This window comes from Hippopotamus amphibius, chromosome 1 (genome assembly GCF_030028045.1).
Source record: "Hippopotamus amphibius kiboko isolate mHipAmp2 chromosome 1, mHipAmp2.hap2, whole genome shotgun sequence".
Classification (NCBI taxonomy): domain Eukaryota; kingdom Metazoa; phylum Chordata; class Mammalia; order Artiodactyla; family Hippopotamidae; genus Hippopotamus; species Hippopotamus amphibius.
The window spans coordinates 145,637,377-145,654,400 of NC_080186.1; the positions used below are offsets into that span (position 1 = coordinate 145,637,377).

The window sequence follows — 17,024 nt, forward strand, 5'->3', positions numbered from 1 at the left end:
TCTGTGTGCTTTTATGTGGTATATTTGTCGTAAAGCTGAAGCAATAATTCAGGAAAAATTCCAAGCCTTATTCTTCTTAGCAATGATCTTAGTCATTAAAAAAGCATGTTTGTTTAAATTTGCTTACAAAAATGGGCAGAGAGAAAAGGATTTAATGTGGAAATTAAGAGCAAGAACTAAGTGGTACAGAGTAGATCCTGAAGGTGTCCTGCACGTTTTGTCTCTCAGCATCTCTAGTTTTTGAGTGCTCTTTCAAGCCCTCCTTCTTTCCAGAATAGGGCATATCAGATTTTTAATGAGTTTGAAAGAATATATTTTTGAATCTACCTTTCAAGCACTGGAGATTTAGTAGCCAAAGTATATAAATGGATAACAGCTTCATTAGATTTCAGGAAAGAACTCCTTGCACAGAGATGATGTTGAATTGATTATTTGTTACTTGGTTGATTGAGGGGACAGCAGGTAGGACCAAGTGTGAAGCAAAAAGTAATATTTGTGGACTCCATGACAAAACTCTTAATAGGAATGATTTGAATAAGATATCTAGAATGATTGGCAAGTGGGTAACAATTTCTTGACAATGTAAAGGTAAGTTAAAGCCAGTCTGCTCAAAGGTTTTAGCTAATAGATAAAGAGCTTCTACAAATTATTAAGGTAGATACTAACAACACTATAGAAAGATGGGCAAAAGGGATATAAATTGCTCTTAAACACATGAAAATATGCTCACTCACTATAATAATAGAAGTGTAAATAAATTTTACTGAGATACCATTTTTTAAGCCTATCAGACTTGCAAAGATCAAAACATATGATAATACTGTTGGTGAGGTTTTGAGAAAACAAGCGTTTCACACGTGGCCCTGGGGAATGTTGACTGGTACAGTTTCCATGGAGAATTAATTTGGTCATGTTCAGCAAAATAACAGATGTAAATATCCTTTGACACAGCAATCCCACTTGTAGAAATGTTTTCTACAGACCACAGCTTCCCAGCCTTGGCACTATTAACATTTTGGACTGGATAATTCTTTGTCATGAGTTTGTCCTGTGCCTTGTAGGGTACTTAACATCCCTGGCTCTACCCACCAAAGCCAATAGCATCCCCTTCCCCCGTTATGACAACCAAAAATTTCTCCAGACATTGCCAATGGTGGGCAAAATTTCCCCAGGTTAAGAAAGACATACATATAGAAAGTGAGGTACCTACAAGTTTACTCATTCCTCATTGTTTGTAATGACAAAAAAAAAAAAATTGGAAACAGACTAAACATCCATCAAGATAATTTTTTTTATCCATACAACAAAATATTATACAACAAAAAGAAAAGAATAAAGGAGCCCCTTGCATATCAATATGAATTGATCTTCAAGAAGTATTGCTAATCAACCAAAAGAAAAGCTAGGAAGTGTATGTGTCAATAGAATATGCTGCCATTGTATACAAAGGAGGGAAAGAAGAAAGTTTATTTGTATTTATATATATACACACGTAAAGTATCATTGGAAGAACTGACAGGAAATCGATTATGTTGGTTGCTTTCAGGCAAGGAAGCAGTGTGGGATCAAACTACAAGGGATCGCTGATCTTAAGCAAATTGTTGCTTTTGTACTTACGGCCACTATTTTGACCATGGGCAATTGCTTAACTTCTCTGTGTTTCTATTGCTTCCTGTCTAGAACAGAATTTGACTTTCACCTTCTTCAAAGAATTATGAGGATAAATGACAAAATCCATAGGAACGTTTGGTCCTCTTCTTATAGTTATTGTTGCAGGTTGCTGTTGTTGACACTGTTGTTATGCTGTCATTCAGGTAGGCCCGCTGAGCTAACAGGAGCATTCCTACTGGTCCCCACTCAGGACTTCATTAGACAGTGTTGGAAACTCACCAATGAGTCCTTGCCCCAACTCTCCCTTCTCAGCCACCATGGCTTCTGTTACAAGACTTCTCAGACCCAAACAAGCCTAGATTGGAAATACCCATTGTAGAGCACTTAATCCAACTCTAATATTTGTCCCAGATGTCTGACCTAACAAAAGATGCTTAGCTTCTCCAAGCCTCTGTTTTCTCATCAATACAATGGGGATGATAGTAGGATGTACTGCATGTAATTATTGTGAATATTTTTGACATGATACTTGTAAAGCTCTTAATCTGGTACCCTGAAACACATTAAATATTGGCTCATACTATTCTATGTTGGTTACATTCGAAATGACTGCCTTCTTTCTTAAGGTGCATTCTTGGGTTCGTGCTTGGATTTTGATAACATGCTTTTTTACCAGCCATACAGTTATTAACCATCTCTTAGATGTATTACTTCCTGGAAAGATTTCCATATTTAACTAATCTCCATATCTATTTGTGAATTCCTAATATCATGGGCAGTGAGATACAATCACATAGTTTCTACTTCTTTTGAGCTGGAGAGGTCTTTAGAGATCATTCAATCTAACTTTTTACATTAGAGATGAGGCTTCAAGGTGAAATGACTTTCAAAACTAGCTCTTATCTACTCATTTCTACTATTCAATTTACAGCCTGGGGAGAATGAGGCCATAGAATTGGAAGCAACTTGGTGATTATTGCAGGTCAGGGGTGAGGGTTCTGGGCAGCCTTCCTGTTCTCGTTTCAACTAGAACACTTCCTCCTCTGCTTCACATATGGGAATAGGAGTAACATGTATAATTTTGTACTACAAGGGAGCTCCATGCTTTAAAAAGTTGGAAAACTTTGATCTAGTCCAATCCCTTGATACTATGGACAAGATAACCAACTCCCAGGTAGAAGAAGGACTTGACCAAGGTCACCCAGGTTAGTCAGGACTAGGTCCCCATTCTGTTAAGCTGCCGTGTTGTTGCTTCCTCACCTCATCCCACTTTTCTAGAGTTACAGAATTACAGTCTGCTTGAGACTTTCAGTCCCTGAAGCCGTATCTAAAATTAGAGCTGACCTCCATAGAGCAGTCAAAAATGGCTTGCTTCTTAATAAAGACGCGTGATGATCTAACCCAAAGAGCTCATTCATGTGAACCTTTCAGATCCTCTAAGATGATCATCTAGGGAGTAGGAGGCTTTTTGGCACCCCTTCAATCCTACCAGGTAGGTAGTGAGTTCATCTACATATACGTAAGACTGACTTTAAATCAAATCATCTTACCCATGTATAAAATATTCTATTTTCCCCCTCTCTCTCACTGTAACATTCAAAACCTATAAAAATAGTATTGATACATTTGAAGATCACTACAACAATGGAATTCTTTTTTTTCTTTTTGATTAGTTTCTTGTTAGAAACATAATCTTCTCCAATGGTTCTGGTAACTATTGGTGGTCCCATCCATTGCTTTGATCTCTTTGGAAGATTATGTAGCAACAAATGGTAGAAATCAGAAAGTGCTATCCTTTGACGCAGTTATCCCTCATAACTCTATCCTAAGAGCCGATTTTAAAAAAGCAGACAGTTCTGTATTAGGTATACTATTGTTTTTCAGTATTTTCACCACACCTGGAAACAACCCGAATGTCAAACAATAGATGACAGATAAGTTCGTCAATGTGTTCAGAACAGAAAATAGATAAGTATATCTCTGACGTGAACCACTCGATTATTTAAAAAATCATATATTTGAGAAAATGATTAATTTGGAGTCCACAAATGGAAATGTATTTACAAAAGAATAATGGAAAAAGAATAAATGGAAGAATATAAAATTGTCATGCATTATGATTTTAACTACATGAAATTTATGTCTGTATGAGAGTAAAGATCATTCTCATAGAGACAGTAAATTGATGTCTTCGGACAAAAGAGTTTTGGAAAACAGTTGGGTGCCACTGTTTCATTAATTTTTTTAACAGTATGGGGGTGTGAAGGCTTGCTGCTCAGTCTCTGGAGATTAATTGAAGTGGATTTAACCTGATTCTAACTTGTTTTCAGTCTTTGCTATTAAAGGCCACCCGAGGACTTCCTAGGTGGCTCAGTGGTTAAGGATCCACCTGCCAAGCAGCGGACATGGGTTCGATCCCTGCTCTGGGAAGATTCCACATGCCACAGAGCAACTAAGCCCGTGCGCCACAACTGTTGAGCCTGTGCTCTAGAGCCCGTGAGCCGCAACTATTGAGCCCATGTGCTGCAGCCATTGAACCCGTGTGCCGCGGGCCCGTGCTCCACAAGAGAAGCCACTACGATGAGGAGCCTGTGCACCACAATGAAGAGTAGCCCCCACTCGCAGCAACTAGAGAAAGCCAGTGTGTGGCAACAAAGGCCCAACGCAGCCAATAAATAAATAAATAAATTTATAAAAAAATAAAAGAAAAATAAAGGCCACCCGAGCTCAGCGTTAGTATGAGGTCCTCAGTGTTGGTACACCAGGTGCTTTTCCACCAAAAGGTGGGGTAGGATGAGTCTAGAACAAGCATCCCTGGAGAGGAATGCTATAAGATTTAAGAAAGGGGCTCTTAAACTCTGTGTTCAGTTGTCTATCCCTCACACAGGCAAAGCCTTTTTCTACCTCGAGGCTTCGCACTGGCAGTTGCCTCTGCCTGGAATGCTCTCCTCTATTTCTTAACTTGACTGGCTCTTTCTCATCCTTCAAGCTTTACCCTAGATAGAAATTTCTTCTCTGACCCCTCTTCCCGCTCAGCCCCAGCAATTGCTTAGTCTTTCCATAGAACCCACCACAGTCTATATCTGCTCAATATATTTATATACTTGCTTGTTGCCTGTTTCCTCCACTAGCATGTAAGCATGAGGTCAGACACCTTGTCTCTATTACTTACCACTGTATTCCTCATCTCTAGCATGGCACCCTGCACATAGTAGGTGCTCATTTACTCCTTTTGCTGAACAAATGAGTAAATCTATATGTATCAAAATAGAAACATTTCTTTGATACAGTGTTAGGTTAATAATAATAATAATAATAATAAAGCTGTGGCACAAATATATGTCATTTTAGAGATAAAAGTCCTACATTTGATTTTTTTATAATATGCAGGTATAATTCTATGACTTGTAAATATCACAAAAAGGAAAATATAATGTCTACTTATAAATAACTTTAGGTTAGTAGGAGTTATATGGCAACATAAGAGTTTGGAACAGGTTCTTATTCTATTAAAATACCGACAACTTTTACTGAATTTCAAGAAACTGAATTTTCCATGCATGGGAAACCATGCCAGAACTTCTGTTTCCTCCTATGGATCCCTTTAAGTGAGACCCCCCAAGTCTTGTGAAGGCAAATCCAGACGAACCTCCCAATGAAAATTAGGTTCTGGAAGATGTACTATTTTTGTAGGTCTAAAAACTCATTGATGAGTGGAAGAATTTATTACTATTTAGTTAAGGAAATGGGAGGATAAAGACTACTATTTGGCCCTTGAAAACTTGAGAAGAGTGTTAAAATGGTTTTCCGTAGGGTCCATTTCTGAGTTTGAGTTAAAGATATCATGTATTACATGAACCTCATGGTTCAAGAAACTGAGCTCTTGTGCTTTCCAGTTAAACCTTTCTTCTAGACTGAGTCAGGAACTAAGCCCTCACATTTAGAGTCTTGCCCTGTGGCCTCTTTTTACTGCAGAAACTGATTAATGAATGTACCAGTCCCTGAGCAGAAGAAATCGGATCTAATTTTAACTTGGGAGTATTTGCCTCTAAAACAAGAATTCTCTATCAGTGGCTGTCTCCATAAAACATCAACATCACATTAGACATGCAAAAATCAATTCACAAAGAAACTCCATTAATGCAGACATCAAAACTGCACATTCTTGGCTTTGAGTGGCCTGAATTACAAGGTATTTTGCTTTGGATTCTTACTTTTCTTTGCCTGGCTAGGCAAGGCCCACATTTTTAGCACCCAGATGCTCTTCTGAATTCAGCTTGAGTTATGTGACCTTCATTCATTCCCTGCTTATTTATTGACTACCTACTACATGCTCAGCACTATATTAGATGTTGGTGATACGGGGATGAGCAAGGCAGTTGCTCATGGAAATGACCTTCCAGTGGATGTAGAGACAGACCATAAACAGGAAAGCACATCAATAAACTCAATAAATAAATGCAGATACTGATATATTGAAGTATCTATGGACTTTAAAAGAAAAGGAAAAAGAAACAGCATTCTGGGAAAATATTTGAAGAGATGGGAAACAATAAAGAACAAAACCTACAAAAATCTGGGGTGTTCCAGACAGTGGGAGCAGTGAATGCAAAGACCCTGCCCTTGCAGGACCTAAAAGTGAATGCCCCCTTAGGTGTGTCTCACCCTAGTCCTGCCCATGTACAAAGGCCCTAGCTGGGGGGCATGGCTTGGGGTGTTCAAGTTTCAGAGAAAAGACAGGGATGATGGAAGCATGATGGATGATGATGAAGGGATTGGAATACATGAATCTGAAAGGCAGGTAAGGACCACGGATGAAGGGTCTTGTAGGCCATAGTTGAGAAATCATTTAAATACTCTAAACACTGACAGAGGGCTTTAAAGTAGGGCATAATATCTGATTTCTCACTTTAAAAGTCCATTCTAGGTGTTGCATGGATAGTAGATTGTACGGAGCCTTGAGTGTCAGTGGGAGCCGAGCTGGAAGGCAACTCAGTCATGTAGGAATGAAGTGGGGAGAGACCGTTGAGTGGTGAAAGTCTCAAGCAAAAATGCTCGGGTAGCTCTGAGAACATTATCTACAAAGGGTTTAGCTGTAAAAGGGAAGGAAGGAAGGGTAAGACAGGGTGGAGGGTGAAAGAGAACAGAGTTGCTTGGTTCTCTTAAAAACAATTGGGAGGGGGGACTGGCCCCCTTGCTGGTTTCTACATGTGTCTCTGACCCAAATCTTAAAATTCAAACCTCCTGAATCCTTCTCTTCCTCTTTCAAGGCTAGGCCGTGAACTGCTGCATCCAGAGAGTCCTAATCACTTACTCCCGCACCTGGGAATCTCCTGTTTGAAGTCTTATATCACTTGCTTCGCTCTCTACTCTTTTTGTGTTGAGCCTTGTTCTGTTAGGGGTCCATGTGTGTAACTCGAACCTCTCCAACTGTATCTATACCTCATGCCCTTCCTCCCTACTTCCCTTATTTTCTTTCTTTCACAGATAGTGAATGAGTGAATAGTATGCACCAGGCACTGCAGTAGACCCTGGTGACACCATCTTTAGCAAATGGGGCACCAGCCTTTGTAAAGGTTACAGTCTAATGGAGGGTAGGGTAGAAGAATGACATCAGGACAATAATCACATTAATAAATAGGTGATTACAACTGGCATGTGCTGCTGTGGCAGAGCATAACAAGAGGAGATGACCTAGGCTAGGCAAATGAAAGAAGGCTTACCCAAGCAAGTGACATTTAAAATAGAGGTCATAAAAGTTGAAGAAAATCTTATGTGGTTGGAGCGCAGTTAGATGGGAGAAAAAGGAGTATGAACTGAGATGGAGGAGACTGTGTGATAGATGCTGGTGTCCATCCTCAGGGTAAAGGGAGGACCACTAAAGGGACACGCCAGCATCTGATGAAGGTCATCAGGACATGATCACAGGCACCATGTGGAAAGCTCACACTGGCTCTTGTGTGGGGAATGGAGTGGTGGGGGGCCAGGTGGAGTGGGTGCAGGGAGACCGTTAGGAGGTGGTAGCAATCCCAGGTGAGAGATGCTGGCAGCTTCCATGAGGAAGGTGACTCTAGGAAACGGAGAGAAATGGGCAGATCCTAGAGGAACGTTCAGTGCCAAAGTTTGGACACAAGGTGGGGGCTTCCAGAAGTGAATGAAGACAAAGATTTGTTCTGGAGTATAGAGCTCATAACACATTTCATTGCAGAAGACCTATATGGCATGGTTGCTGATTTTCAGGACTGCCCTTTACATGGAGCACTCTAGAGCAAGAAGGCATTACGTACTCAGTAATAGCCAAGTGGAACCCCCAATTGCCTGTGAGCAACAACTGCTAACAGTAATAAGAACTGCTCATCAGGGAGGCTGTGTTGGCTCTGGGGACATAAGGGAGGTATTTAAATTCTCTTTGCCTCAGTTACATGCTCTGTAAATTGGGGTAATAATGGTTCCTAACTTACAGGCTAAGTATAGAATTAGATGAAATAATTCATCGAGCACAGTGACTGACAAATAGTACGTACTCAGTAAATATTAGCTACTATTATTATTAGAATAATGGTGACATTCATCTCATTAAAAAACATCAAGAAGGAATGTCTGATCATTTTAAAACATGTAAATCACTTTGTAGCAGGTCACGCAGCATTCAGCAACCTTTGCAAAGCCACACAGCTCTTAAGTGGTAGAGCTGCTCTTTGACCCAAATCTGTCTGACACCAGAAGCTGTGTTTTTGCCCATTATGCAATAATGCTGCCAAAAGCAAGGAAAGGGGACCCTCTCCCCACCTGCCATCTTTAATTTGGAAGGATGCATGTTACAAGACGTGTTTCTGCTGCTAGATCAGACTGTAGGCTGAAGGGAAGCATCCATGAGGAGTGGTCACCCTACCCAGACAATGACTAGAATGGTGATCTTGACTGTTTTTCCTGTCCTATGTAAATGGTAATGGCTCCCATGCTATGGTAACCACAGAAAACTTGTTTCCTAAGGTGCAAAGACTCATTAAAGTAGGGAAAACTTTCCATTTCTCCTGAGGGACTTTCAGAAGATCAAGACAGTCCTATTAATACCAAATTTATAGCATACTTTTCTCATGAAATACTCAACATTGCTTGAGGTAGGTAGTGTTGGGGTCCTTACTTTACCAATAGGAAACAGGCTTAAAGAGGTTAAATGTCTTGCCTGAGATCCCACATGTAGATCGTGATAGAAGTGGCATTTGAAGCCGGCTCTAGCTGACTATTCTGGCCTCATCATTCTGTGACACTTGTCTCCCATCTGTGCTGCCCCTTCCATCCCGTGCCTACTCAAAGTGCCTGAGCCCGCGGCAGGGGTGGGGTGGGGAGCACTTCTCTCTTTTAGCCCTAAAGAGGATCTGATATCAGTCATGTGCAACTAAGCACGTTGTTCAGTAGGTGACTACATCTCCGGAATGTATTTTTATTTAAGCCTGCCAGGGATGTGCTGGAGCCTGCTTGTGTTGGCCGTAGGGCTGATTGGTAAACTTTCAGGAGTTCTCTGAGTCAGTAGACTTTACATTGGTAGTTTGAAATTGGTCACGATGAGATTTTTTACACTACAGAAGTTGGCAAACACCACAAACAAAGGCTCTCCCATATTCTCTACTGCCACTGCCACTACAGTGATTGTTAGACATTTACTAGCACACCACTGGGCCCTCATCTTTCCTTGTCCTTTTTTAAAGACTGTCTGGCAACAGGGATCACCTTGCTAAAAAACTGGCAGGCACAGGGGAGTGTCTGAAATCACGCCTGGTGGCCAACCATCACCTGACAGCTCCATGTTTCTTTCTGGCCCACTGCTCCAGCATGACAAAGGAGCTTCCTGGCCCCACCAAAAATACTTGCATATCTCAGTACTTGGAACAGGCATCTGACATCGAATCTAAATCCGTGTTAAAATAAAAGGCTCATTCAGTATGTATTATAATGACAGTGGGCATGGAAATATGAAGTTAGAAAAAAAACAGACATTTTGCAGAACTACAGTATTCATTCCTGACTATGTAGAAGGATTGTTTTTATATGATGTCATAAATCACAGAATTTTAGAGCTGCAATGAACATAATTTTACAAATGAGGAAAGAGAAAAAGAAGTTGAGACCCTGAGAGGGGAAATGTTGGCCCAATATCACACATCTCATGACGCATGTATGCCTCTACCCACACACTTATATTTAGCCACAGAATAGAGGGAATCCAGGACCCTGGTGTTAGCCAGACTGAAGACTCCTTGAATGTTTCCCTTCATTTGAAAAACGAATATGTTATGCCACCCTGCTAGCTTCTTCACAGATATAATGATGATAAAATAATAGCTCATTTTTACCAGGTGCTTACTAGGTGACAGGACTTATGCTAAGTGCTTTATATATTAAGTTGAACTACGTATATGAAATTGCCCATATTCTCTGATCTTTTTTTTTTTGATCTACCAAAAGGTAATTTCAAATAGGTCAGTCTAAATACATTCTCTCTTAATATTCACCATTTTCCATGAAGTGAATGCTATTATCACATCCATTTTACAGATGGCAAGACTGAGGCTTTAATTAAAAAATAAATTTAAAAAAAAGCTTCTTCCCACAAGTGTAATGTTATTCTTATTTATGGGCAATGAACAATGCACCCTTGTGTGCAAATTGATGGCCCTAAGCAATGGAAAGCACATAGAGCATAAACAATAATAACTGACATATCTTGCCTTTCTCAGTGACCTTGGAAAATTTAATCAATAAATTTCTATAATATTTAAAGAAATGCTTTTTAAAATGTTATTTATGAATATAAAGCCTAGGCATTAGCAAATAAGAAATTTGATGTTTGTGCATTATGTATATGCTGTATCCCACATGGAAATGTTAAAAACTGTAGTTCAGGGCTCCCCAGAATGAATTAATTGTCCTAGAATTTTCATAATGCTCTAATGAAGAAGCTGAGTTATTTTACAACATTGTCTACATGAAATTATAACCAACAAAATTCTGAATCAAGACTATTTGGTTGTGTGACTATCTGCAAATAATATTGTACAGAATTCGCAACCAAACAGTTCACGAACAGAAATTATGCTCAGAAACGATCAGTACTAACTTCATGAGGTGATGCTATATGAGTGTTGAGTCAGGAAAAAAAATTGGTGGAAACTACAAAACAGGCTTTGAAAAAAATATTTAAATGTAAATGATTGCTCTTTAAATATGAAACAAGAGCTTCTAATGTCCCATTCACAATAGGAAAAAAAATAGACGGATGCCATGTGATTATTCAGCTCTAAATGATGAATTCTCCAAGTAAAAAACTTGGCTATTGGCCCTCTATTAACTTGGTCAACAAATACTTATTGAATACCTACCAAAGGGGCCTTGCATGTAAGTAATTCCATATTCCTCCCAATTGATTGGCTGATTATTATCAGTCAGAATCTGCTTAAGATGTGCATGTCTTTTGACCTCTACAAAAGAGGCGGTGTTATTTCATCTGCAGCTTAGAAGTCCAGGCACCCAGGGGCTCCACATCCAGCCTGGCCTCCTTCAGGACTGCATCTCATGGGACACTTTAGAGCCTGGTTCTCAAAAGACCCCAGCCTCATGCCTACACCTACGAAGTCAGAGCCCAGCTGAGAATCAGAGTGCCTTTGTGTCTGTGACCAACAAGCACCTAACTTTATTTTCCCCTACCTCCCTGATGATGGAGAAATAATACAGTGTTATGGTAAGAAGGCAAACGTGCTTCAAAATATTGCTGAGAAAGGCTGCACAAGTGCCACTTCATAGAAACAAAGGATTTTAAAGAAGAAAGGAATGTCGTAGGTGGTATTTCCAGTACTTTCATTTTATAAAGAAAGAACCTGATGCAGAAGGTAGAGACGTTTGCCCAAGCTAACTCACCTAAAGAGAAGTAGAGTTTGGTCTCCTGACCTCTCCTCCAGTGCCTTTTGTACCAAACTACATTGTTATCATTATTCATGTTGCTCTTATTATTATTGATGTTATGGAATATAAAGAATATCTTTAGATATATAAAGACTGACTTAGCTAAAGAGCTATAATCTTCTGGATAAGAATTGCTGGTCTATACTGCGTAATATTTTGTGCATGATAACCCTAATCTCCTGGGAAGTTTTCCAAGAGGTGAAGGAAGTACCACTGGGCTTTGTAAATTTTAGACAATTAAATGCCCAAGGACTATTATTCAAAATGTCAGATGAGTGATGACCATTGAGACAAATAAAACTGAATCCATAAAAATGTTGACATGGGACCCATCACTTAACCATTCCATTTGCCACATAAAATATTATAATTTAAAAGCTAAACTTGCAAGGGAAAAACAAGCTAATGAATAATAAACTTACTTTTTTAGTTTTTAGAACTGAAATCACCTGATACAATTAGCCCATCTCTTGACTTCACGTTCTCTTCCAATTACTCTTACTATATTTTTTAGATTACTATAACAAGCACATCGGTGTTTTCTGTATTCCTATTTTATTCTATGTATATCTTCATGATGATTCAGCCCAGTCTAACTCTAAAATACTGTTTTAAAAAAGACAAAACAAAGTGCTCACATACCCCATGACGGTCCTCAAAGTATGCCAGGCTGGTTTTGGTTAAAACAAAGAATCGAACTTTAAAGTTCGAAGGCGAAGTTCTTCTCTTTTGTTGGGATTTTTTGATGAGCTGCTCTTCCAGGAGGATAAAGTTGTTCATGGTCCAGTTCCTGAAAAGTGATGCACCTTGGGCATCACCCCTCAGCACAACCAGAGGAAACAGCTTCAGGGCAAGGAATGCAATGGGGAGGCCGTTGATCTTCAGAGAGTCGTTCAAAGACAACTTGCCTCCAATGTTATCTCTCTATCAACGTTCAGTCAATATCGCGGAGCTTCTCTTCTGATGTCAAAGCCCATAACCACATCCTTTCGAAATTCACAAAACTATGAGGCATATGTAAAAATTATACATACCCTTTGCTGTACGGTTTAGAAATGATATTTGAAGAACCTTAAACTCAGAACAATATGACGGATTAGAGTTTAATCTCTGTAGTTCCTGGTTTAGCCCATCTAAGAGTTAAGGCACGTAGCACAAGAGGTAGTCACATGGGCTTTGGAGTCGATGGACATAGTTTGTGTATTAGTTTTTTGTTGGCTGCTGTAACAAATTATCACAAGTTTAGTGCCTCGTGAATTTTTATCTTACAGCTCTGTAGTTCAGAAGTGCAAAACAGGCCTCACTGGGCTTAAAAATCAAGATGTCAGCAGCATTGTGGTCTTTTCTGAAGGATCTCTAGGGTAGATCTGTTTCCTTGCCCTTTCCAGCTTCTAGGACTACCTGCATGCCTTGTCTCTCAGCCTGCAACAGCAGGTCAAGTGTTCTCATCTCATACACCTGTAACCTCTTCTTCTGCCTCCCTCTTCCTTATTTAAGGATCATTAAGATTATATTGGACTTGCCTGGATAATCTAAAATAATCTCCTGATTTTAAGATCTGTTTATTAGCAATCTTAATTCTATATTCTACCTTAATTCGCCTTTGTCATGTAAGCTAACATATGCCCAAGTTCTAGGGATTAGGACAAGGACATCTTTATCTACCAAAGGTTGGCTTCTGGCTCCACCAGCTAACTAACTGTGAGACTATAGGCAAATTGCTCAAGAGCTCTGAGCCTCAGCTTTTTTTACCAACGAAGGGGAATAATGGTGCCCCTACATGTGGGGCTGCTCTCTGGCTTCCTTGCCAGTCTCATCTCATACCTCGCTGCTCACACATTTTCACTTTGACCCTCATGCATGCTTCTCATGCTGCTTTGAATATCTGCTCCCTTTGCCTGAAAACATCTTCTCTCCCCTGCTTCGCCTGCTTTAACTAAGTTATACTGCTATTCTCAGCCAACATGTCACTTCCTCAGGGAAGCCTTCCTGGCTTTACTAAGTCAAATCCGCCAATTATATGCAGATGGCACCTTATGACATACCCCTTATGACTGTTGTTATTGTACTTTGGGGAGGGCAATTTTTGGATTAATGTTTGTCTCCCCTACTGGTCTAGAAGCTCCCTAATGGTAAGGACTACACGTATTTTTGCTCACCGTTACATACTCAGCAACCATCATGGTGCCTGGCACCATTAAAAGGATGTTTAGAAAAATGTGTTGAATGAGTAATCGCCAAACTGGGTTGGACAATTATTAGAGACAATGGGAATAAAACACTTAAGAAAAACACATTATAGCTTATTATTTTGTTAAATTTAGATAAAAGCCTATAATAGTTTGTCCATGCTACAGAGAAATTGTTGCTTTTCCATTGTAAAACATAGTGAAAGAGCAGAAAATAAGTAAATCCTTCAGAATGGCATAATAAACAAAGCATACATGGGCTCTAAAGACAGATAAAATTATGTTAGAATCCCAGCTCTGTCACTTACTATTTCTTTGAGTGAGCTACTTATCCTCCCTGATGCTTAGTCTCTGTGAGGATCCTTCTGAGGACTGAATCCCATAAACTCTGTGAATGGTGAATACTAGTCATGTATCTGGCTTTACAATTAGGATATAAAGTATCATAAGTGAGTCTTACTTCTAGCATGAAGTAAATAGCCAAGAAATAGTGTAAGCAGAGATGGCATATACCAGACAAATAATAATGAATAATGAAACAGAACAATCATTATTGCTGTATAGGAGTGCAATGATCTAAAATTTTTTTTCATGTAAATTACCAAACTACAGCTAAATTTTGTCTCATATACTAGGTGCCCCGGCATAATCAAGACACTCAGAATTGGGGGGCGGGGACACTTTAAATGATTTCCCTTCCTCTATTCAGAGGTTTTAAGACATATGTGTGGAAATAGACTGCCCAAAAGAGGTAGTATTTCTTCTCTGTCCTGAATGTGGGCTCGAGACAGCAATTGCTGTTTTCTCCAAGTATCTATTCTCCCCTTCTTCCCAGGTAACTGACTCCCTGAAGGTTATCTGGGCATCTGGCCAGCCAGAATAAAGATTACATTTTTCAGTCATTTTAACTGTTTTCTAGCTAATTGAAGAGAGCAGAAGTTATGAGCACAACTTCAAGAGAATGTCCTTAATGGCAATTCTCATACCCTTTTCATTCTATTTTTCCTCCTTCCTGCTAACTAGAATGTGGATGTGGTGGTTGGAGCTGGAGCAGCTACTGTATATCATGAGGTAGAAATTGCATGTTGAAGACAATGGAGCATAAAATAGAAAGATCCTGGTGTCCTGATGACCTTGAATCCTCCATGCAGCCTGGGAGGACTTTTTCTTTAATATAAAGAGAAATAAAATTTTATTTTGTAAGACCCTGTTATTTTGAGGTTCTGTCACAAACAGTAAACCTAATTGTAACTAATACAGTGCATATTCCAAACTACACTGTAATGTCCTTTGAGAAGGGTAGATTTATACCTAGTTTGTTCAGGTTGAAAGAGTTATAGACTTCACAAAGTATTTTCATGTGGGAAAGTAAAATGTCATCAGTAGCTGTTGTAATAGGAGCTTTTCGTTTGCCAAGTCTCCATGGAGTGTAATTATAAGTGATATATTCTCTCTCTCATAACACCTTCAGACCCCCTCACTGGGATTGGTCTTTGTCCTCACCTAAACATAACCTTAAGAGGCCCAGTATTTTCCCCATCACTCTCAGGAAAACATACGTAAAAATAATCCATTTGTTTTGGTTTTAAAAACATCCAATTCTCAGGACCCAAATTCAAGAAGCTCCTACTTGTCAAAGATGAAACAATTTGGGGATCAAATGAATTCTTTGCAATGACTTGAAGAACAGTCAAAATGTTAAAATCTTATGAGTTCATAAGATTCCAACCTATCGATCACTTTTGGAGGATGCTGGAAAACCAATTTGTTATTCTGTAAACTGGAAAACAAAGGGAAAGAATAAAATATATTTCCTATTTTTCCTGAAGAGCCATATCTCAGTTTAGTAATCAAATGGTTAATAAAGGAAAGTCCTTCTTTACAGAAGAATTCCAAAGAATAAATTAAGGAGTGATAGACTATCACCATTTTGCAGTCCTAATGATGTATAATGGATTTAGGCAATGATCGTTAATGGCTACTAAAATCATTACATGAAGAGCCAATAGGAAAATCTATAATTTATATATTAGACCAATAACATGGTAACACACTGATCAATCTTAACAGCAGGAAAAGAGAGACAACCAGACTATGTATTTCCTGATGTGATGCAATAGGAAGTACACAAAACCACCTACACAGAAGCCTTGCCAAAAAAAAAATTAGACAATCTCATCAAACCTCTAGATCTAAATTCAAGTTTGCAGGAAATACAAGAGATAAAGGAACATGATAAGTGACAGCACAGAGATGCAGCTGGATAAGTTCAGAATACGGTGTATCCTCTGTATTTGCGGGTTCTGCATCTGTGGTTTCAATCAATTGTGGGTCAAAAAAAAATTCCAAAAAGTTCCAAAAAACAAAACTTAAATTTACTGTGCACCAGAAATTATTTACATAGCATTTATAGTATATTTACATCTATTTATATAGCATTTATATTGTATTGGGTATTATAAGAAATCTAGAGATGATTTAAAGTTTACAGGAGGATGCGTGTAGGTTATATACAAATACTATGCCATTTTATATAAGGGACTTGAGCATCCTTGGATTTTTGTATTTGGGGGCTCCTGGAACCAATCCACCATGGACACCTCTGGTCCACTGTATGCAAATCGCTAAAGACAACTGACCCCATGTCTGTAACAGATAAGTCAGAGGGAGAACCCATAAGATTAAAAGAGATTTTAATAGCCATATCAAGCATGTGCTGGTTTTTGGATTTAAATTCAAACAAATCAATTGTATAAACACAGTATGAGACAATTGGGAAATCAGAACACTGACTGCATATTTGATGCCCAATTAAATTATTTTTAATTTTTAAGGTGTGATAATGGCACTGTTATTTTTGTCAAAGAGTATTTTGCACAGAAACATACTGAAATAATTATTGATAAAATAGCATATATGAGATTTGCTTTGTTATAATCTGGTGGAGGGTGAGAAATAAGCAGGGCAAGAGATGACAAATGTTTGGCTGAGTTGACAATTGAAGCTGGGTGTTGGGTGGGTTCGTGGTTCTTTATTCTACTTACATTGTTATGTGTTTGAAATTTTTGATAATAAAAAGTTAAGAAAAAGGCCTGTCCAATTCAATCTAATAACAAAAACTCCAAACATATATTCAACTTAATGCTTTTCCTCAGTCTAAGCAGAGGTCTGGTACAGGCTTTGAAGCATGTTGCCTTTTCTACCACATCCTAACTTCTCCTCCTTTCCCATTCACTAGCCTTACTTCTCACCCACTCCTTCAGG

At 38.9% G+C, this 17,024-nt stretch overlaps 1 protein-coding gene across 2 annotated transcripts in view; it reads right to left on the minus strand.

The window, feature by feature from the left end:
* The window catches only part of ITK (IL2 inducible T cell kinase), a 64,548-nt gene extending 52,127 nt beyond the window's left edge, over window positions 1-12,421 (minus strand). For both annotated transcript variants that reach the window (XM_057730147.1, XM_057730154.1), the window contains exon 1: window positions 12,214-12,421. In XM_057730147.1, the coding sequence (XP_057586130.1) occupies window positions 12,214-12,351 (138 nt within the window). In that variant the 5' untranslated portion in view covers window positions 12,352-12,421. The remainder of the gene's footprint in view (window positions 1-12,213) is intronic.
* Window positions 12,422-17,024: the final 4,603 nt, after the last annotated feature.